This window comes from Mycena indigotica, assembly GCF_014461135.1.
Source record: "Mycena indigotica strain 171206Taipei chromosome Unknown Mind.scaff0001, whole genome shotgun sequence".
Lineage (NCBI taxonomy): Eukaryota > Fungi > Basidiomycota > Agaricomycetes > Agaricales > Mycenaceae > Mycena > Mycena indigotica.
The window spans coordinates 651647-672179 of record NW_023503000.1 but is presented as its reverse complement, the minus strand read 5'-3'; the positions used below and the strand labels follow the sequence as shown (position 1 = coordinate 672179).

The 20533-nt window shown below is 50.5% G+C and overlaps 6 protein-coding genes across 6 annotated transcripts; 4 read left to right on the top strand and 2 right to left on the bottom strand.

Annotated features, from left to right (window-relative positions):
• Positions 1-320: 320 nt before the first annotated feature.
• On the bottom strand, positions 321-849 carry MIND_00010700 (uncharacterized protein; the record flags this gene model as incomplete). Its single annotated transcript, XM_037357079.1, has 4 exons — positions 775-849; positions 651-728; positions 533-595; positions 321-476 (listed from the first exon to the last, which is right to left on the bottom strand). Exons 1-4 carry the CDS (start codon positions 832-834, stop codon positions 321-323), a joined length of 357 nt encoding a protein of 118 aa, XP_037224989.1. The 5' UTR covers positions 835-849.
• Positions 850-2667: 1818 nt separating this feature from the next.
• Positions 2668-5135, top strand: MIND_00010600 (Vacuolar amino acid permease; the record flags this gene model as incomplete). Its single annotated transcript, XM_037357078.1, has 17 exons — positions 2668-2820; positions 2873-2882; positions 2932-2949; positions 2997-3057; positions 3104-3263; positions 3314-3354; positions 3401-3431; positions 3477-3518; positions 3565-3611; positions 3663-3753; positions 3802-3930; positions 3969-4391; positions 4437-4482; positions 4530-4553; positions 4606-4656; positions 4707-4996; positions 5049-5135. 17 exons carry the CDS (start codon positions 2668-2670, stop codon positions 5133-5135), a joined length of 1704 nt encoding a protein of 567 aa, XP_037224988.1.
• A 788-nt stretch (positions 5136-5923) lies between these two features.
• MIND_00010500 (uncharacterized protein) lies at positions 5924-7656 on the top strand (the record flags this gene model as incomplete). Its single annotated transcript, XM_037357077.1, has 4 exons — positions 5924-5993; positions 6042-6081; positions 6257-6419; positions 6478-7656. The coding sequence occupies 4 exons, from the start codon at positions 5924-5926 to the stop codon at positions 7654-7656; spliced, it is 1452 nt and encodes a 483-aa protein (XP_037224987.1).
• Positions 7657-8376: 720 nt separating this feature from the next.
• On the top strand, positions 8377-12653 carry MIND_00010400 (Acyl-CoA dehydrogenase NM domain-like protein; the record flags this gene model as incomplete). Its single annotated transcript, XM_037357076.1, has 12 exons — positions 8377-8690; positions 8738-8860; positions 8909-9055; positions 9099-9594; positions 9644-9698; positions 9748-10269; positions 10784-11078; positions 11127-11249; positions 11300-11446; positions 11496-11988; positions 12036-12090; positions 12136-12653. 12 exons carry the CDS (start codon positions 8377-8379, stop codon positions 12651-12653), a joined length of 3288 nt encoding a protein of 1095 aa, XP_037224986.1.
• A 2783-nt stretch (positions 12654-15436) lies between these two features.
• Positions 15437-17988, top strand: MIND_00010300 (Six-hairpin glycosidase; the record flags this gene model as incomplete). Its single annotated transcript, XM_037357075.1, has 10 exons — positions 15437-15679; positions 15727-16099; positions 16146-16229; positions 16278-16328; positions 16375-16390; positions 16441-16454; positions 16503-16685; positions 16733-17241; positions 17407-17543; positions 17586-17988. The coding sequence occupies 10 exons, from the start codon at positions 15437-15439 to the stop codon at positions 17986-17988; spliced, it is 2013 nt and encodes a 670-aa protein (XP_037224985.1).
• Positions 17989-18133: 145 nt separating this feature from the next.
• On the bottom strand, positions 18134-18885 carry MIND_00010200 (uncharacterized protein; the record flags this gene model as incomplete). Its single annotated transcript, XM_037357074.1, has 5 exons — positions 18134-18318; positions 18368-18408; positions 18456-18541; positions 18587-18799; positions 18850-18885. 5 exons carry the CDS (start codon positions 18883-18885, stop codon positions 18134-18136), a joined length of 561 nt encoding a protein of 186 aa, XP_037224984.1.
• Positions 18886-20533: the final 1648 nt, after the last annotated feature.

The window sequence follows — 20533 nt, the reverse complement described above, 5'->3', positions numbered from 1 at the left end:
AACGTGGGTGCCTCCCCGTCGATCCCTCGTGGCCTAATCGCATGACTATCTTATCAAATCAAGATAACGAGTTTCAAGGCAAACCCATGCTTGAGGAGTATGCAAATAGGAACTACGACAAAGCCAAGAGGGCAAGGAACCCATGTGGATCCATATCCAAAGAAGAGACACCGGTAGCATCTCGATTTCATCATGGAACAGGTTTAGTGCAACGAACTTGATGCTGACTCGGTCTTTGATGTTGTCAGTGGATGACGACGAAGTGACTTTTGCGAAGACGACAATTCTCCCAGTTTTCCTTGACAATGTACTGGTTGCGATTATTCCACGAATGCGACTCTTCTTCTTGTTGGGGGCAGTGAGGTTGTCGGGCCACCATCGTCAGGTTCGGAGGATTGGTGCTGCTGTTTCCTTCGTTTCTTTCTGGCCTTCTTGGTTTCCAAGAGTTGTGACGCAATTATCGCTTTGGTCCGCTTCTGTTTGTGTTGAATTCAGCGCACATGGCACTACGACGAGAGAGGAAGATGATCACCATTTTCGCCCTTGATTCGGACATTCGGGGAGCGGTACGAGATTGGGGCTGCGCGCTCGCAACCTGGGTGGGTTCAATAATCAAATAGATGCTGCTTGGGTCGCATGCGGCCACCAACCTGTGCATGTTTCTCGGCCTTCTTCTGGGATTTTTGTTCTTGCTTTTCGCCAATCAGCTCTGCAAGCCCAAGGGCCGACTTTTAGATTGGTTACCAGCGGGGTCATGGGAGGAGATATCCTCACTGTTTGGTCCAAGAATTTTTTCGCTTGTTTGCCCCTTCCCGTCTTGCGGTTGACCGTCATGGCAGGCGGACAGGAAATCGTCACATGTGACGGAGGCTGATGTAATCCTTCAAGCAATCTCTGTCGCGTTTGCGTTCAAGGTTGCAACTCGCACCCGAACGGACAGCCGTCCCGTGTAACCAGTCCAAACTAACCCCGACACATCCCGATACTCTCCTCTCACTCAGTGCTCGATCGGCTGCATTGTTCGGCAAAAATGAAACGCACTTGTTGCCCACCTCAGTTCCCATCCATTGGACCCTTGCATGACTTCCATGCGCAAAGAATCTTGAATTGCTTTATCCAGTAACAACTGTTGGAAGGGGCTGGAAGCTATACCACCTATCGACTGCTATAGTCAGATCGCCAGAAGGCTAACTGTAAAATCATCAACCTGCTCAAATTAACTCAATCCGCGTCGCAGCGTTCTGCTGCCAGTACCCGGAAAATCGGAGGGAGGCGGGAGTGAGTATTTGACCTAGATCACAATAGCCACTGGACCACACTCTTTAAAGGTCGAGGGTTCCGAGCATCGATTTTCTGCATCTTGTCGTTCCTCCTCTCCTTCCTACAAAGCAACCCACCAATCCACCAGCCTTTCACCTGCTACGTACATACCATGTGTCGCTGGCGTCAGTGAGTGTCGATCTCTGGCTCAGCTTTCGGCGCTCAAACGCTTACTTGCCAACTTGTAGGGTTCGAAACACATACACTCGCTGCGGCCACTCTGAGAACCTTGTGGGCTTCCTCTTGCGTAGCGCTTGACATGCTTTGCTGACTCGCTTCGCTGTTTTTCCAATAGCCGGCCGTCGAGGTATGTTTTTTTCCCTCCCTTGTGGACTATCTCGCTGACGAAGAACAAGATCCATTGCGAGAGCATGTACTGCAAGTTTAGTCCGAACCACCCCAAGCACTGCGCTCCTCCTCAATGCCGACAGACTTGTAATCAGTAGTGCGTCGTATCATCCCTCCTCGTGTGTCAACTATTTAACTAATAAGTAACACCAGCCACCTCTTTCCCGAGCAGTACAGTGCGTCCGCGCTTTTGTCGCTGTTTCGCGATGGCTAACGCGTTCTACTAGCTCCTACTATCAACGGATATTGCTCGGCTTGTAGGAGCGCAATGGGAAGCCGTCGCTAGCCTGAGAGCGGGACGCCAAGCACTACATAATTCAGCAGGACGAAACTGCTATTGTAAACGCAATATTTATTTTGTAATTATTTGAAGATTGTACCAACATGAAGGTGTCAAACTCAAAATCGCCGACTCCCGGTGAAGTAAAGTAAAGTACCAGTCGTTTAAGCGCTTCAAGACGACGCCTCCGATCACCACTGATCCGAATCATGTTCCGATCAGTGAGTAGGGAAGTTAACCAGTTACCACAATAAGCGTCTGGCGTTCATCCAAGTTCTCATAATTCATCTAAAGTCAAACCAAAATCCCCAATCTAGGGTCAACGCCATACTCCGCCGCTTCCGATGCCGTATTGTAGAGTCTTCGAAAATTCTGATTGCTGCCAGTCTACTTGGTGCGTCAAGTATCTCAATCAACCAGAGTCGCTGTTCATTTTGTTTGAAGCGATGCACACGCGGGTGCCGATATTGAAGCGTTTTTCTCATGAAGCTGCACGATGGCGAAGGCTGAAATTCAAAGCACATCGCGCCTGACCTACCCATCGAAGTCAACATCCAGTTGTTTGATCCAACTGGCCGCCCACGGAAGACTGCCACCGCATGTGGTAGACGGGGCACGATGCTGATGCGTTGAGCAAGCGATTTGTCATATTAAAAGCCTTGCCGCGCGTATATGGGGTGTCCACTCAATCCGCACTTCGCTCTTGCGGTCTACTCTTCATGGCCACCGAACGGGACCCGCTGCTTCCCCGACCACCACCAGAAGACGACGAGCTGAAGCCGAAAACGCCCACCGAGCTCGGCCCTTTGCAAATATCTAGGTGGAATAGAAGGTCGATTTTGTGTGGAATATGGCTGGCAAATTTTCTGGGGGTACCGCCATAAGTGCTTCATATTGTTAAAAAGACCTGAAACCCGCTTCCAGGCATTGAACTGTCCGTTTACGCACTGGTTTCTATGCCGTTCGCTCACTCAGCCGTCTAGCTACTCTTGTCCCGACTAGTGCGCCAAGCCACCTCTTTCTTCAGATAGCTCATGTCAGCTAATAGTGATGCCGGCTATATCATCCGAATTCCAAAGGTTTCATCAAGCTGCCTGGCTCGGGACGGCGTGCGTTCGTCTGACTTATTGGAGTATCACTTACCAGTCTTTTTAGGTATCTTCTCGCAACATGTACCTTCACGCCGCTCTACGGTCGTCTATGCAATGTCCTTGGCCGTCGACGCGCCAACCACACTGCTCTCTTGTTCTCAGCATTTGGGGCAATAGGTTGTGGCTTGTCCCAAAACATGGAGATGCTCATCGCAGCCCGTTTTGTTCGTTGCTCTTGATTTCCTTTCTCTCGCTTATATGATCTCCCTCACAGATAGCAGGAATGGGTAGTGGCGGGCTATTTACTACTGCTAGGTTTGTTTTTCTGTCGATCTACCACAAAACCAATATGTGACTCTAGCATCATCGTGAGCGATATGTACACTTTGCGTGTTTGTCGTTTTGCTTTTCTAGTTTTCTCAAGTCACGATTTTTAGGACCGTGGGTTGGTGCAAGGAGCTGCCAGCTGTTTCAATGCGGTGAGTTTTCTTTGGTGTATTGGAATATCATTATGAACTAAGCCAGTTAGGAACCGGTCTCGGAGGCGTTTTCGGTGGGATAATAGCCGACTGGTACGAAGCTAGGGAGTTTATTAGCGTTGGATTGAAACTTTTGGGCTTTAGGTTGGGTTGGCGCGCAGCCTTCCTCCTTCAACTTCCACTCTTCTTCGTGTCGTTTCTTCTGACATCACGTAGCCTCCGTTATGTTACTTCGGTCCGTTCCGTTTTCCATCGCTCGATATTCGATTTGACTTTAATGCAGGGGAAGTCAAAGAGTGCGAAGGAAATCTTGAGACGGATAGACTACTGGGGTAGTCTCACGCTCTTCGTTTCCCTAGGATCTCTATTGCTTTTCTTGAGTATGCGTTACAACGAGATGCTCAACGCAAGTGTTGGTCTGACAATTGCCCTTGACTGATATCCTTGCAGTGGTCCGACCCTTGGGTTTTCATCCCACTCCTCTGCGGTATCGCGTTCATCACCCTTTTCTTCCTTGTCGAAAGCTTCGTCGCATCTGACCCCGTTCTCTCGCCTTCCATGCTCCGGCAGAGAGTGCCCGCCCTCATCGGCGTATCCAACTTCCTCTCCGCAACTTGCAACTTCTCCGTCAGCTACTTCTTCCCTGTCTGGTTCCAGACAGTCATGCTCGAAAGCGCGTCCACGGCTGGTCTACATATTACGCCAAACAGCGTCGCTGCATCGCTGGGTTCCGTGTTTGCTGGTGTCATGATGCACTGGACGGGGCGGTACAAGGTGGTCAATATCGTCTTCGGGTGCTTTCCATTCTTCGGCGCGGTAATGCTGTCGAGGATGTCGATGAGTTCCGGGTCGTTGCAGTCCTGGCTGAGCATCGTGCGTCGGGAATAGTGTCCATATAACCGATTGACTTCGTTGTAGGTTCCCCTGGGCTTCGGCAATGCCGTGGTTATGCAGACCAACTTGAGTAAGCCTGTCGCTTCGAAGGTCGTCTCGGTGTTGATGGTTTCATAGTCGCATTGCTTGCCCATCTTCATGGTAGACGGCCCACCCCAACAGCCTTCCTTCGACAAGCTGATAAAGTCCTCAGAATCGCAAACAGCCGTAGGGACCGGCTTCGGTGCACTGTTCCGCGGGATGGGTACATAAGTCTGTTTTATCGGTGACTAAATTCCTTCATCTTGCTTGCAGGCCAGGTCGGTGGGGTTGCCATATCCTCCGCCATATTCCAAACTCGACTGGACGCAGCGTTGACGGAAAGGATACATTCAGAGGATGCCGTAGAGGCAAGTTCAACGAGACAGCGTGCGTGTTCTAATTGTAAGCAGATAATCGATAAAATCCGTCGGTCCAGCAACATTATAAGGGACTTGCCGCCAGTGGTTCAATTGGCAGCACGGGAGTCGTATGCGGATAGTCTGCGTGTCGTCTTTCAGTTTGCAGCAGGGGCAACTTTGTTGGCGTATATTGCCAGATTGCCGGTAAATTTCTTGCTGCTGGTTCCCAGTATGAAAGTGGCTCACAGCTAAGCAGATTCCTGATCGTGATTTGGACAAGGCCTATTCACAGAGATGTAGCCAGCCTCGGGATACCAACGAGACATCGGGGTCAGCTGTATGAACAGTCTCAACTGAGGAGAAGTGTACTTTGTTGGTACGAGTAACGTGAATGTTGGTCCTGGAACTTGGCTAAAGCTTGCGATCAATTGACGCTTGTAAAGATGTCCGAGAGATTTCGCGTGTCTCAGTTGGCCGAGATGTTCTCCCGATGTCTGTCTCATAGGATAGAGCTTCTTCTGGGGCATCTTGTCCGGATTGGGCCTCGATCGTGGCTCCTTTGGGAATGTGCAATGAGCGACAAAGTCGACGGACATGAGAAGAGAAGCCTTTATGGCCGCTGACGCTCTATCGTGAGCCGCGCATTCGAAACCAGATAGCCACGAGGGGATACGTGGGCCGCCTCGAGGCTCGCCTAAAGTGCGCCACCTTGTGAGGCTTCGGGGAGACTGAGAGTCCAAGATGCGTTAAATACCGATTAGATGCGTACGATTGGTTGCAGACGACAGTTACAAAAGACAGATTTTGACGCGGTTTTCTCCGCTGCCTCGTGTTTAGATGGAATGGATATTTTCCTTGTGGAGATATCAAACAAATCCCCTTTCATGCAAAAGGCGCTATATGTCATTACAACGAGGCTGTTTGTGGTGGGGTGTTGTTGAAGAGGCGCGAGCGCGGACTGAGGGACCAAGTACAAGGGTTCCAATCGGTGGCATTTTGGTGGCCGCGGCCCGGGAGAGGCAGAAACGCACGTGATGGTTGTTTGTATCAAAATCTCGCTTGATCTTCTCTTCCACCTTGCCCGACGACGACACCCGGCTGTGCTACTCGCTGTCGCCGTGGTAGTCCGCGATGAGCAGGCGAGAGTCCCGTGTGTCCATGGGTGCTCGCCAGAACGATGCTCTGGTCGAATTCGAAAATTGTGAGTGACTACCAATCTCGTCGTCCCCAGTTTCTTATTCCCTCTCAGTCAAGAAGAAATTCCTCCTCGCAAACAAGCATATCACTAAGTGAGTACAGGTTTTGCATCTCCCAACCGGCCTAGCGGCCTTCCCATCTGCTCTAACACAACCTGCCACCGAAGGGGGTTGTCGAGGTCTTGCCACCGTTTAGAACAAGACTAGGGCCAGCTGGGAGCCTTGTCTGCCTTGGGATACGATCTTCGGATGCTTATTTTCTCTTCAGACTAAACTCTACGCTAAGCATGAAGATTGAAGAGCTTAACACCGAGATATCGACACTCTACGCTGAGAACCTGCGATTGCGCGCGTCCGAAATTACCCTCACTACTGAGCTCAAACGGGAGCGTGAAAAGTCGCGCAAAATACTGTTTGACGCCCAGACTGCGGTGCGTGGCCATGAGGCGTATCATTCCTTCTGCTTGTTCTGACGCCCCACTGTTTTAGGCCCATACACTCTCTTCTCAGCTCGCTGCTATGCGAGACATATATAACATTCCTCTCACTGCATCACCAACGCCAACCCCCCCACGCAGGAAAACACCCTCCCCTCGAAACAGCACATACTTAAATAATCCAACGGTTAATCGACTCTCCCGGGAGCCGCAAGTTCCTAATATCAACGAGGACGAGGAGCCGGAGGATGTTCACGGCTCACCACCACGCAAGAGCAAGAAAAAGCCTCGCCTTAGTGCCTCTCGACTACCCCTACCTGCTCGATCCAGTACCCCACCAACCGAGATACCGGCGTTGGCGTTTTCCCAACCTCAACTGGCTATGGACTTTTCCAGCCTCATTCTTCCCACCAAGAAGCGACGCCAGAGTGGTCTGCTGCTTGACCTCGCTGTCATAGACCTAGACGGTCTTGAACTTGACGACGGTGGCCTGGGCGGCGGGAGTGAAAATGATTTGGAGCGAGAAAACGAGAAAGTGCGAGAAAAGGAACGCAAGCGGGTAATGCGAGATGCCTCCGCCAAGCCCAAGGCAAAGCTAAAGGATGTTACAAACGCCAACTCTCCCCGCACTCGACCGAAACCAGACCCAGATATCTTGTCGTTGGAGCCATTGCCACCCCCTCCAGCTCGCGCATTCCTTGCCCCCGCCCCACCCAGTCCACCACCTCCCGAACCACAACTTCTACCCGTTGTCATCGAGTCCCAACCGGTTTCCTCTGGTTCATCGTCATCCTTGGACCGAGAAGTTCCCGTGATGGAGACTGACACTGAGGCTGGTGGTCGTGAGCGGCGGACCCGCAAAAGCGTTAATTATGCTGAGCCCAAACTGAACACCAAGATGCGCAAACCCATTGGTAGCGAGCCAGCGACAACGACCAAGCGATCACGAAGCTCGACTTCGTCTGTTCCTGTATCAACTCGTCGACCTTCTCCTCCATTAGCTGGTCATGGACCAAAGACTGACCCTCTGCCGCAAGCTGTTGCTGAGGAAGAAGACGACCTGGATGATTTTGATGGGGAAAACAGCGATGCTTGGGCCGACGGAGAATATGTTCCTCCTGGCTGGTCAAGCACGCATGTGAATCTAGAAGGGAGACGGAGGGCGGTGCAAACCGCTGGGAAGCGGAAGGAGGCTGGCGATTCGGGGAGAAGACATAGCTCTGCTATGTAGAGCATTTGCATTCTTTATGACGGCGACGAAGAGACATGAACAACAGTGTAAATAGGACGACGGTAAGTATATCGTATGCGGTTCTCTTGTAAAAAAACTTGTACTTTTGGGCGCCCAGTCGCTGCTGGGCTAATTTTCACTGACTGCGACATTTTGTTGATTCTTCCGTCCCATCTCACAGTCCCCTATCGTCATGGCTTTGGGTCATCCTTTACTTTTGCACTCTCTTGGCTCGACCGGCGAGTGCAGTTGAGTTTGCCCCGACAGCGACTTAATCTGCGAACAATGTCATCAACAGTTCCAAGCGTCATTCCAGCGACAGCAAGATCGGAATCATCTTGGTCAATATATGTTTTTGGCGCGTTTGCTGAGTCTGAATGTCCACAAAATACTTACCAAAAAGCTGACGCGTGTAGGAGGCTACTGGTATCAAATTCACCCGCTTGTCGCTGTGGTGTGACCGTGCCTACAACTAACCTTCTCGCTTGCTATGATGTGGACCCTGCAAGAGGACACAGAAAGAAGCATTTCTAACGTCAAGTGCCCGCCATTCTTCATGCCTGGAACCGACTTCTGGCGCGTAAAGACAGCTATTTGTGAATTGTCCGACGTGGTTTCACAGTCAAATTCTGAATCCAACTCCGAGCCGATGACCCACACAGACACCAGCAGTTGGTATAAAACGGGTGGTGTATGAATGTTGTCCTCCTCTGGTCCGACATGACTGACGCCTTGCTAGACTCCCCGCTATATAAAGTTGGCGAGCATTCACTCAAGCCCGAAGAACGTGTCCAAATCACGGTCAGGAAGGCACAAAAGCTTGCTGAAGCGTATGGGCTCTCTCTGGAAGATATTTCATCACTGTCCCCCAAGTTCTGGGCCTTCCACACCGACCCGATTGTCTGCGACAACCCGGCAACAATAGTCATGATGTCGATTCAGTATAACCTCGTCTTGGGGACTATCTTGGAGCACGTTGGACAACGGGCCGACTTAAGGAGCCTCTTGGCGGACCTTTTGGCCTATCGCGTGTCGTAGGTCGTCTACCGTTCACATCTACATAAACTGAGACTGTTTCTAGAGGCCAGTTTTGCTTAACTGAGCTGGATCATGGACTCGACGCAGCGAACCTAGAAACCAGAGCAGAGATGCTGGAAGACGGGTCTGGATTCATCCTCAATACGCCCCATCCTGGAGCAGCAAAGTGCGTTGAACATATTCCCTTTTTTAATGCAATATCTAACTCCCTCAGATATATGCCGCCGGTCACACCCTGTGGTATTCCTTGCGTTGGAGTCGTTATGGCCCGCTTGATCAAGAACAAGAAGGACCTCGGGGTCCGACCTTTTCTTGTCAATCTCACCAATGGAGAAGACACCTTGGCCGGTGTCGTCACTCGGTAATATTAGTTGTTGTTTGCAACATCTCACTTAGCGATGCAGAGTTCTTCCAGATCGGGGCGGCTCATCGCCTGTCTGGCATTCAATCACTTCATTCCACAATCTATATCTCCCCGCTAGCGCCTTATTGATGCCTGACCACCGCTCCAATACTTCTTTCCAAAAGACCATCTGGCGCGTTGCTGTGGGCTCCCTGTCTCTTTCTGCTACTGCCATTCCAGCACTCGCACACGGAGCAACCATCGCCGCAAAATACAGCCAGCGACGTTTAGTCACTGGCGGCAAGCCGGTAATCGCCTTCCCGACCCAACACGGCCCCATTCTGGAAGCTTTTGCGCAGCATTTCGTGCTTGGAGTCTTTTATCAAAGGGCCGCGATGGCCTTCATGAGGCCGGGACTGAGTATGGATGTTCGGCACGGGATCGCGACTTGCTTCAAAGCCGTTGCAACGAGAGACGGACAGAACGCGATGCTGAAGCTGTCGGAACGGTGTGGCGCACAAGGGCTGTTCAACTATAATGGACTGTCCCAGATGCATGTTTGTGGTCGTTTCCTTTCTGAACGAGCTTCATTTTGATGACTGTTAGGCTGACCTACGAGGAAATGCGGTTGCAGAGGGTGATATCCTCGTACTCTCCATCAGTCAGTATGAGTCGTTGTTGCGGGGGCGAGACTGATGGGAGCAATCTAGGACTGGTCACAGAGCTATTACTTGGAAGATACGCTCTCGACGAGGTGTTCTTTTCTGGCCTCCCGGTTTCACTCTTGGACAACCCACTCACTCGCCACGCCGAGGGTTTGTTATCTACCGCCCGCTCAACCCTTTTTGGGCCATGCAAAGGTGTTCATCGTTCGGAGGAGTTTGCCCGTCGCATTCTCCCGCAGTGCACCAAGATCGTGGAAGCTATCGGAATGAGCTATGCTTACGTTTCTGCTGTCTCGGCGGGACTTGACGAGCGGATAACGGGATTATATCTGGCTGTGGCTTTGCGGGAGGACCAGGGTTGGTACATAGAGCACTTGGGGCTGACGCAGGGGCAGCTGCTGGATGGAGAGGTTAGTGCTGTCAAAGAGGCGTTCCCGTTGCTGGGCAAGTGGATGGCGATGTGTGGGGCGGAGAAGTATGTCAAGGCGCCAATTGTGGATAAGCAACGATGGGATGATTTTGTGGGCTCTTTGAAAGTGTTCAATGGGAGCGAGGGTTATGTTGGCAGTAAATTATGAACTTGGGCCGTTGGCGGTTATTGCGGAGTCGTGCGTTGTCTCGAGAGATCTGTGTGAGTCTGTCACGGCGGTCACACGATTCGATCTTACTTCCAACTCTTTCAATGTCCCTCGACGGTCTTCATGAACGCCATAAGGAAGCGTGACATCATGCTTATCCTCCCTCCAAGCGCATTCTTGTGTGGCGGCCGGATGATTAGGCATATAGGTGGTACTGTACGGGAGCACGCTCACTTAGACCTGTGCAAGACTCGAAGCGCCAGTCTTTTGACTCACCTTCCATTTGAATAGCTCAAGGACTCGGATCTACTCCCTTGCGCTTTCCATTTCCATCATCCCTGCTGTCCCAGACTGCGCACCGAGAGTAGACATCCTCCCTCACGCGAAGGCATTGCCTGCACTAATAAGTACTCCCCGTACAGTGTCGAAATCAGGTATATAAATGGCTCGGTATGCCTTGTCCCATAAGCCCCACTTATCACTTATGACTGACAGTTTATTAGACACACCGCTTTTCAAACGACCAACCCACTCGCTGAAACCTGCGGACAGTGTGATCCTCACGGTCAAGAAGGCTCAAAAGCTTGCTGAAGTGTGTGCTTTGACGCTAAATGACATCGCCTCTTTGTCCCCCAAGTTTTGGGAGTTCCATATGGACCCCATCTTCTGCACCAACTTCGCGCCACTCGTCTTGCTTGCTATCCAGTTCAATACTGTTGTGGGCACAATATTGGACCATGTTGGTCAGCGAGAGGACTTGAAGGGTGTTCTACAAGACTTATTGGCATACCGAGTTTCGTGTGTTCTTTGTTGATATTTTCTGTGTGGCCTCTAATTATCTATTAGTGGACTGGCTTGTATAACCGAGATTGATCACGGACTAGATGCACCAAACCTAGAGACCACAGCGGAGATGTTGGAAGACATGTCAGGTTTTGTTCTCAATACACCTCATCCAGGAGCAGCAAAGTACTCTTTCTCTACCATGATGGCGAACATTTTGGCTGATTGTCCTCCAGATATATGTCGGCAATGGCTCCATCTGGAATTCCAAGTGTTGCTGTAGTTTTTGCTCGACTCCTTAAGCATAAGCAAGATCTCGGTGTCCGCCCCTTTCTGGTTTCTCTTACCGATGGCCTCAATGTACTTCCTGGGGTTGTTATAAGGTATGTAGGCACCGTAAATTATATGGTTCTTGTGCTAAGGTTAGAACAGGATCTTACCGTTTCGTGGGGGCTCCGAGCCACTTCAGCATTGTATCATTTCGTTCGAGAATCTACATCTCCCAGCAGCTGCATTATTGACCAAAGACACGGAACAAGAGGCTGATTTCCACAAGACAATCTGGCGTGCTGCTGTTGGTTCTATCTCATTCTCTGCAACCACCATCCCCGCGCTTGCTCATTCAGCCTTTATTGCGGCCAAATACAGTCAGCGCCGGCTGTCTGCAGGCCAACCAATCATCAACTTCCCCACGCAGCACGGACCGATTCTCGAAGCGCTTGCCCAGCATTTCGTTTTGAAGGCATTCTATCAGCGTGCGACCAGCGTCTTCGTGAAACCCGGGCTTGACATGCGCGTCCGACACGGAATTTCGGTGTCTTTCAAAGCTGTTGCCATGAAGGATGCTTTGGCAGCCTTATATAGACTGTCGGAACGATGTGGTGCCCAAGGTCTTTTCAGTTATAATACCTTATCTCAGCTACACGTAGGTTTACTTGGATTTCTGTGTCGCTCGTTTGACTTATTGTTTAGATTGATCTTCGAGGGAATGCAATTGCTGAAGGCGATATTCTGGTATTGTCTATCAGTGCGTTTAAACTGAGTTGTGGAGTCAAGTTCTCATTGTTAACAGGACTCGCCACGGAACTTATATTGAAAAGATATGAGCTCGATTCGGCGTTCTTACCTGGCTTGCACACACCAGACAATCCTCTAGCTCATCACGCTAAACACCTTCTCGTATCTGCTCGTGCGACCCTTGCCGGACCATGCAAAGGGGCTCATCGATCGATCGAATTTGCTCAGAGAGTACTTCCACAGTGTGCCAAGATTGTCGAGGCAATCGGGATGCACTATGCCTACGCGTCCGCTGTTTCTGCAGGACTGGACAAACACATTTTGAAGCTGTATCTGGCTTCGGCGATGCGGGAAGACCAAGGGTGGTACATCGAGCACCTAGGATTCAAGCGAGAGCAGTTGCTCGAACAGGAGGTCACTGCCGTTCAAGAGGCGTTGCCAATGCTCGATGAATGGTTGAGAAACTGCGGAGCGGCGCCGTATGTGACCGCTCCGATCGTGGATGAGGGAAGTTGGAATGATTTCCTAGGCTCGTTGGTGGTATTGAGAGGAAACTCCAAGGCCCGTTTGTGAGTTGCCGCAGTAATAGCCTGAGGCATGATCCATTATCCCTGTTTTATATCAATATCTAAGTTCAACTTTTCTTTGAAGGACTGTACTTCAAGTTCCGTGAACACACACTAATTTCATTCTTCGCGCAAGGAACACACCTTTCAGGCAACAGCTGAGTCCGGTGGTAAATTCTGGCACCGGTGTTTGCAATATAAGGAACCAATGTCGTGCACGCTGTCTTGTTCACCTAGCGCTTTATACCGCGGCCTATTTAAGCCTGAGTGAAGTAGAGACTACCTCAGAACATTGCTAGCTTTACAATTGCAACCTCTTCCTCATATTAAACTCATGTTTCACCAAGATGCAAACTTGAATGGTAGGCATACATCTATTGTCAATCTCCACTTTCATTTACACGTTTCAAACTAGCTGCTGGCGTACTAGTAGCAGAGCAACCACAGCTCGCGGACCCAGAGGATGGTATCGCAGCGGCCCATGAGTTCTCAGAAGGCACCACTGCCAGCAATGCCAACTCAACACTAGTCCTCACTGCCAACGGCTCAAAGTTGTCAGCCGTTTTTGACGGCGGCAAAGCAGGCCAGTGTGGCTGTCAGTGGAAAGGAACCGGCACGTTCAAGGGCAACAAGGTGCCGACCGCGCTCGTCGGCGTATACAGCTTTGTGGTGTCAAAGGTCGATGTGACTGTGTACGACGCCAAACATAAGGTGGTGTTCGAGGGAAAAGGCACAGAGAAGGACTTGGCCGGGTTTTATAAAGTCACATTTTGATTAACCGGAAATGCTCGGAAATGCAACTGGTATGCTATTACGGAGCAAGCTTGTCGACATTTTGAGTCTTGACGTGGTATGAGGACAAAGTGGCAGCGAGTCGGAAAGAGATCGTAACGATCCGCGGGTGAACGACAATGTCGTCGGTCGCTGTTGTGTGCGTGTCCGAGATACTGTAACTTGAAGCGGGGCAAAAGCGGGGTGAGCGGGGTGCCCGGTGGGTGTCACGTGCTAATGCCACGGCGAACACGTCACATCTAGTCACACCCCTCCCAACAACGAGCACAGCGATGGTAACCTTCTATCTCTCTGGCAGATATCCCACTGTGCTCTTTCGTCCTCAGGCTAGTGCTCACTAGCCGGCTTCGACCATGCCTCCAAACTTGGGGCCAACTGGGTTGGCTTTCACGGTAGGACATGTTATCGAGGGCAGGTCGTTTGCGTTGGCGTCCTTCATGCTCTTTCTCTGGGACTACTGCATAACTCTTGACGAGGAGGTCCGCCACTTCTGGTCTGGGTCATGGTCAATATCAAGGCTTCTCTTTCTACTGGTTTGCTTCCTTTTATCTATTTCTCACCTGCTCTGACCCATGTCTTTCAGAATCGTTATTTTACTCTTGGAGTATTGACGTGCGTGCCTATAGTTTCTGCCCCTTGCTCAGGGCCTCAATATTAGCTAGGTTCCGCATACTGGTAGACTTCTATGCCAGCCAATTTCCTCCACAGGTATGAACTATTGGCATCCTCCTGCCTATCGAATAACGCTAGCCTAGTTGTAACTATTGCATCATACTTGTCGCCCCCTCCTCAACTTTTCTCAGTTGCGATATTGCCCTTCGAGTCAACTTTCCCCTCAATCTCGCAGCCATGGCGATCATCCAAGGTATACTCATGCCGATTGCTTTCAGCTCTCATAACATCATTCCAGGAGTTCTCATTCTGCGGCTCTGGTACTTATTCAGGACCAGTATCACAGCGCGCTACACTCTTCTTCTCGCATACCTCTGGTGTTCTTGTGGATCGGTCGCAACCCTTGTCATCCAATTCCATGACCTGCATTCACAACTCGTCAAAATGCCCCGACGCGGTTTATCCTACTGCTCAGACCCTCCGCCATCCCAATTCTGGCTTGTTTTCGTCCCTTCTTTCGCCCTTCATGGAATTCTTTCCGTCTTCATGGTGACACGATTGGTGCATAACATACGGACATTGAAGCATCTGTCTGTATGGAAGCGCTGTCTTCAAGAGTGCGGCCTCCTTTCTTGTCACGGTTGGAATCTGATGCTAACGACGAATATAGCGGCGGCTTCTTATATCTGGTTATCTTTTGTGCGTTTCCGTCCTTCAATGCAACATTCCAACTCAAGTCCCTGTAGTCTCGGTGTCGTTTTCCATATCTGCAGCCATAGTGGGTGTTTCTCCATCAGTCGGCGTGGTGGCGATGTTCTCCAAGTGGGTCCAACTTCGCCCGCTTTCTGCCAATTAACATTCCCTAGTTTCATGCTCGCCCTTCTTTCCGCATGTCTCTCGCGCGTTATCCTTCACCTCAGCGAGCTTGTCGACGCGTATGCGATTGACCCCATTACCAAGGCTCCAGCGCTACTTCTCCACACAGCGATGGTTGACCGCGTTACTTGGGAGCAAAAGATGGGTTGCCTGGTTTTTACACCGTCTGTGCATGATGAGGGAAAAGATGACGGAGACTCGGATTACGCGTACCTTTAAGCAGCGAAGATGACAAGACAGAAGCCGTCTCTGATTCAACTGTATTTCTAGCCTCTTTGTATCGAATCCATTTGTGCCCCACCTTGTCATGTGACTTGAAATTTATTTCCTGCTTTCTTCCTTCCAAACTGGCATCATATGCCCAAAAGCCAACACAACGCTTGGAAATGGAATTGACCACCACGTCAGCGGCTCACAACTCCCAGCGGTCCGGCGACGCATTCGTTTTGGTCGTCTGACCACCCACTTCTATGACGCCCCGTCGACATAAAAAGGGAGATTTGGAAAGCTATGCCATCTCTTCAAATGCGATTAACATTCGCGTTGATATCCTTCGCTGAGTCAGTCGTATGCCTGGCGCCGTCTGGGCCATGGGATGCTTTCAACTACGCACCAAACTCGAGGGTTGTTTACCCAGCCAGCATTCACTCAACCGTCGGCGCAGTGACTGGTGCGGATGCACTACTGGACAATACGGGTAGCGCAACTCTGAGTGGGAATGGGTCATGGTTGACACTGGACTTCGGGAAAGAGGTGAGTTTGCTCGATTATTTTTTCGATTTACGTCTAACAATGCATAGGTTGGCGGACTCATCTCCCTCAACTTTGACGCGGTCTCTTCCACCTCCTCTCTGGCGCTGTCATTCACGGAATCGCCGATGTTTATTCGTTCTTTCGCCTCAGACGACTCCTCTTTCCCTGACGCCTCCACCACTTATGATGCAGTTTTCCCGATCCCTGCCCCGCTTTCGACCGGACTTTGGACACAACCGGAATTTTCGCTGCGCGGTGGATTTCGATACTTGAGCATCGTGCTCACGGGAGCCCAACTCGCCATCTCCAACGTCTCTTGTGCCATATCTTTCATGCCACATGTCGACAACCTTCGAGCATATGCGGGTTATTTCTACGCGAAAGACCCGTTCTATCATGACCCAGACTTTTTGACAAAAGGCTAGTAAATCTTTTCTCTTACTCATGTTCACTCAAACGATCGCAGTTTGGATGGCTGGCGCCTACACAGTACAGACAAATACTGTGCCGTTAGACACTGGGAGGATGGTTCCCTTCGAGTCTGCTGGACGTGAGTACAGAAGAACTCACACGAACATCGAAGCTTATGTTGATTCAGACTGGGCCAATAATGCAACTCTGGGTGTTGCAGGACCTATCATCGTAGATGGTAAGTTGTTTGCGAACGTTTGAGTCAAATGAAAACAGCCATTTAGGCGCAAAGCGAGATCGGTGAGTGATTTCTCCTTGCAATACCGTCATAACTCAATTCGGTGATCCAGCGCAGTTTGGCCAGGTTTGTCCTTTGTTGTTTACTCTACACAAACTGAAATCTGCTCCACAGGAGACATGGGTATTGCCGTCCCAACACAATTCGTCTCGACAAACGATCTCATTCCGACTCGGAATGCGATTTCGACCATGTTTGCCCATATCAACCCTAAGACAGGCGCTCTGCCCGAATCGGGCCCGCCGCTTAGCCAGCTGAACAGCGACACGTACCATTGCTGGACGCTTATTGGAACCCGTAAGTACGCTGTTGACTTGTGCCTACTTGTAACTCACGGACGTCAGATAACTACTACCTTTACTCTGGCGATCGTGTATGGCTGCAGACTATCTGGACCAACTATACGAAAGCGGTCGCATTCCTCGAGGCCAAAGTAAATTCAACGAACGGGCTTATGAATGTCACGGGTTTGCGCGATTGGGCCCGGCAAGGCGGAGGTGGTTTCAATGCCGAAGGAAATGCGATCCTCTACCGCGTGCTGCTCACCAGTGCGGAGCTTGGAGAAGCCATGGCGCTGCCAGACCTGCGCGATGCGTGGCTTGCAAACGCTACCGCCCTGAAGACGGCATATAACCGTGCCTTTTGGGTCCCTTCGCTGGGGATGTATCGCGACAATATGACGACAACGTTGACACCCCAGGACGCAAATTCATTGGCGATACTTTTCAATTTGACGCAGACCAAAGAACAAGCAGCGTTGATCAGCACCGGATTAGAGAAGAACTGGAACGAGTTGGGTCCCGTCGCGCCGAAATTGCCCGATACAATTTCGCCATTCATATCCAGTTTTGAGGTAAGTTTCTTGTTTGTCTTCATCTGGGGGCAAAGCTAGCGGCAGCAGCTAATGGCAGTTGAGAGAACACAGAGAAATCTTGGTTCCAATAACACCTTTCAACTGCTGCTGCTGCTAGCATCGCCCCCAGTGAATTAATTCGTCATTTGCTCAAGCTTCAGATAGTTACAAGCACATTTTGTAGCCGGAAATGCAACAAGGGCAATGGATTTGTTGCATAGAGAATGGGGCTACATGCTCTCTACCAATCTTTCTGTTCAAAGTACCTTATTGGAAGGCTTCACCGCTAATGGCTCCCTTGGGTTTGTGTTTTCCCACCAGTTGATTGAGCTGACAGTCTATAGTTATCGTGCCAATGTTGGGTACAATCATGATGCTGCATACACCTCCCATGCGCATGGCTGGTCAACCGGTCCAACGTCCGCCTTGACCATTTATGTCCTTGGTCTCAGCGTCACAGGTGTCCAAGGCTCAACATGGCAAATTGCACCACAAACAGCAGGATTGCCGGGTGCTGAGGGAGGCTTTGAAACAAGTTTGGGCAGGTTCGACGCTGCTTGGACGACAACCGAAACCACTTTTGCGCTCACGGTCAATACGCCCACCGCAACTGAGGGGCTATTTCTGCTTCCAGTTGAGTTTGAAGGGTCATCGGTCAAGGTGGACGGGAAGAAGGTTGCGCTGGACGGGAGGAGTTTGGTGTTGAGCGGAGGTGAACATGGCATAGTCGCCACTGTCCGTCGATAGTTGTAAGCCGCCTTGCGTCCAAATCGTGACTCGATCAAGTACACGATCCTCGCGAATCGGTTCAACAGCTCAATAAAACCGACTGTTTCCAACATGAGATTGGATGCATTGAAGCATTGAGTACCCACTCACTTTGCCCGTTCATTCAAGAGTTGGGGACCTGGACACCGCCAACGCTAACCACAACGTTGATTGGAAAGGGCGAGATTTCGTTGGCATTTGTGATTGGTGGAACGATGTCCCTGGCTTCCTCCGAAGAGGCGTGAACCATCATTGTGTGGACAGCCTTGGTGAGTGTGGCTGACAAGGTCTCTTTGAGTTGTTCGCGTTCTACAAATCAATTCAGGGGTGTCAAGCGAGAACGGGCGACTGAACAAACCCCGGTCAGACTTGGGATGACGGATTTCAGCGTTGACGATCCTATTGGGATTCAGATGACCTGAAGAGCGATCGAGATGAAAACACACCATGTTTCCCAAGGGACCTCTTCGAAGACGTCGTAGACCTGGAACCAGCCCTTTTTCTGTTTCTTTTCGGAGAGTGTCAGGGTTATCTGGATCGGTTGAGTGCGGGAGGCTAGTGAAATTAATGCACGCACTTGTCCACGCTTGTTCGTTCCGCTGCCAATCGCACGCGTAAATGCATCAACCTTCTTCTCCACGAGAGCCTCGATCTCCTTGTCCTTCACACCAGGCATCGTAACCTCCAAAATATCGAAGATCTGAGGCTTGACGAGTCCAAAGAGTCGGTGGAAGAGAATTGCATGGAGAATCGCCCGAAGCACGTCTTGAGTGCTACTCCTGTCAAGGACCTTTGTCGGATTAAGGAGAGCAATAGAGGGAGGCCGCGCGATACACACACCAAGTCAATAGTTATTGTGGTGTGGCCAGCGTTCATGGTGGTCAGGAAGATAAATGCGAATTTGTGACAGTTTGATCAAATGCAGACTACAGAGGGACTAGCTAATACTGTTATCCCTTCAACCAGTTGCTTTTCGACACTGGCTCAATGGTAATGACGAATCTAACGCCGAACATTGAAACGACCACTGCGAGAAGCAAGGTATCCACAAACCTGAAGTCCTGAAATAATCTCAATGTCGTACTCCTCGCCTTTGATCAACTCTTTACGGCCGTAGCTTTTTATACGCGTCTTCTCCCACCTGTATCAAGATTTAGAAGCGCCGCTAAAGTGAAAAGAACAACGCACTGATCGGTTGTGGGCACTTCCTTCTCGAATATCCGATGGCCATGACTACGAACCTTCTCCCCGGGGAGAAGGTCCAGCGGTAGACCATGGAGGAAATGCGCAAAGTGGAACACCCCGAGGCGGCGAAGGTGGGCTTGGTCAGGCGGTGGGCGGACAACTGAGTACGCATCCATCAGCTTGAACAGAACAGTATACTCAAACAAACCCTAACAAACCTCGATGCATAGTCCCTTTGAGAACTCCGCCGCTCATGAAAGAAAGCTGGTCTCCTATGTTGATGACCAGCGCGCCATCTTTGTGCTTGACATAACGCCAGACGTTGTCTGGCATCAGGACTTGTAGCGCTGCGATAGGTTGCGAGACAAGGATGCTGACTGAGTTGAAATCCGTGTGTCCATTGAGCATGACACCGTTGGTGATGGTACTTTCGTCCTCCGTCAGCGGGTCGTATATCATATAGCGAAAGACCTGCAATAGTGAGTGATTGTCAATGAACAAGATGAACGAGGGGCAGTTACATCGGCTCCAGCCATTCCATCTTCAGTTTCGTGTAGAGTCCACAAATGACCGTTACTCAAACCCAGGACAGTATCAATGAGGGATAGAATTTTGCGCAAGACCTTCTGACGTGATTCCTTCTTGTTCATGAGTAACTGACACCAGACAGAGGTGATGGAAAATACCTCGATAAAAGCCTTGACCTCTTCGACATGGGGTTGCAGTGCTTTCGGGTGTTTTTCAACGGGGTCAATCCTAAGTCATTCAGTCTTCGAGCCTTCAATGTTCAACCACACACATACTGTCCCAAATAGAAATTGTAGTGCTCGATGCGATCACGCACGCCGTCCTTGATCTCCCACCACCTTTGGAGCTAAAAGAGATTGAGAGGCCGTTATGGCAAGTGAGAATGCCGCACTTTATACCCCATGAAAGACCCTTCTTCAGCAATTGGCGCACGATGTGCCTCCTTCTCCTCTATTGAGACGGCATCAAACGCGAGTTGTGCCAGGTCGAATTGGCGGTCAAGCTAACGACTAAGAGGACGAGGGAAGTGCGGAATTGCAAAAACACACGGTAGCTTGGTCGATACCATGCCCGACCACGTAGAAGAATCCGTCGCGTTGAAGGGCAGTCGATACTGTTTCCACAAGCTCGCTTTTGTCTATTGTGTCGTAGTTAGAGAGGTCCACAGTGAGAATGTCCGCCCAAGGGAGATCGTGCGTGGTATTAGGCGATTGCGGCTGCCACTTTGGAACGGTTATGGAGGCCATAGACGGAGGAGCAGCTCAAGCAGCGTATATATGGTCTATGAGGGGAATGAGAATTATAAAATAAA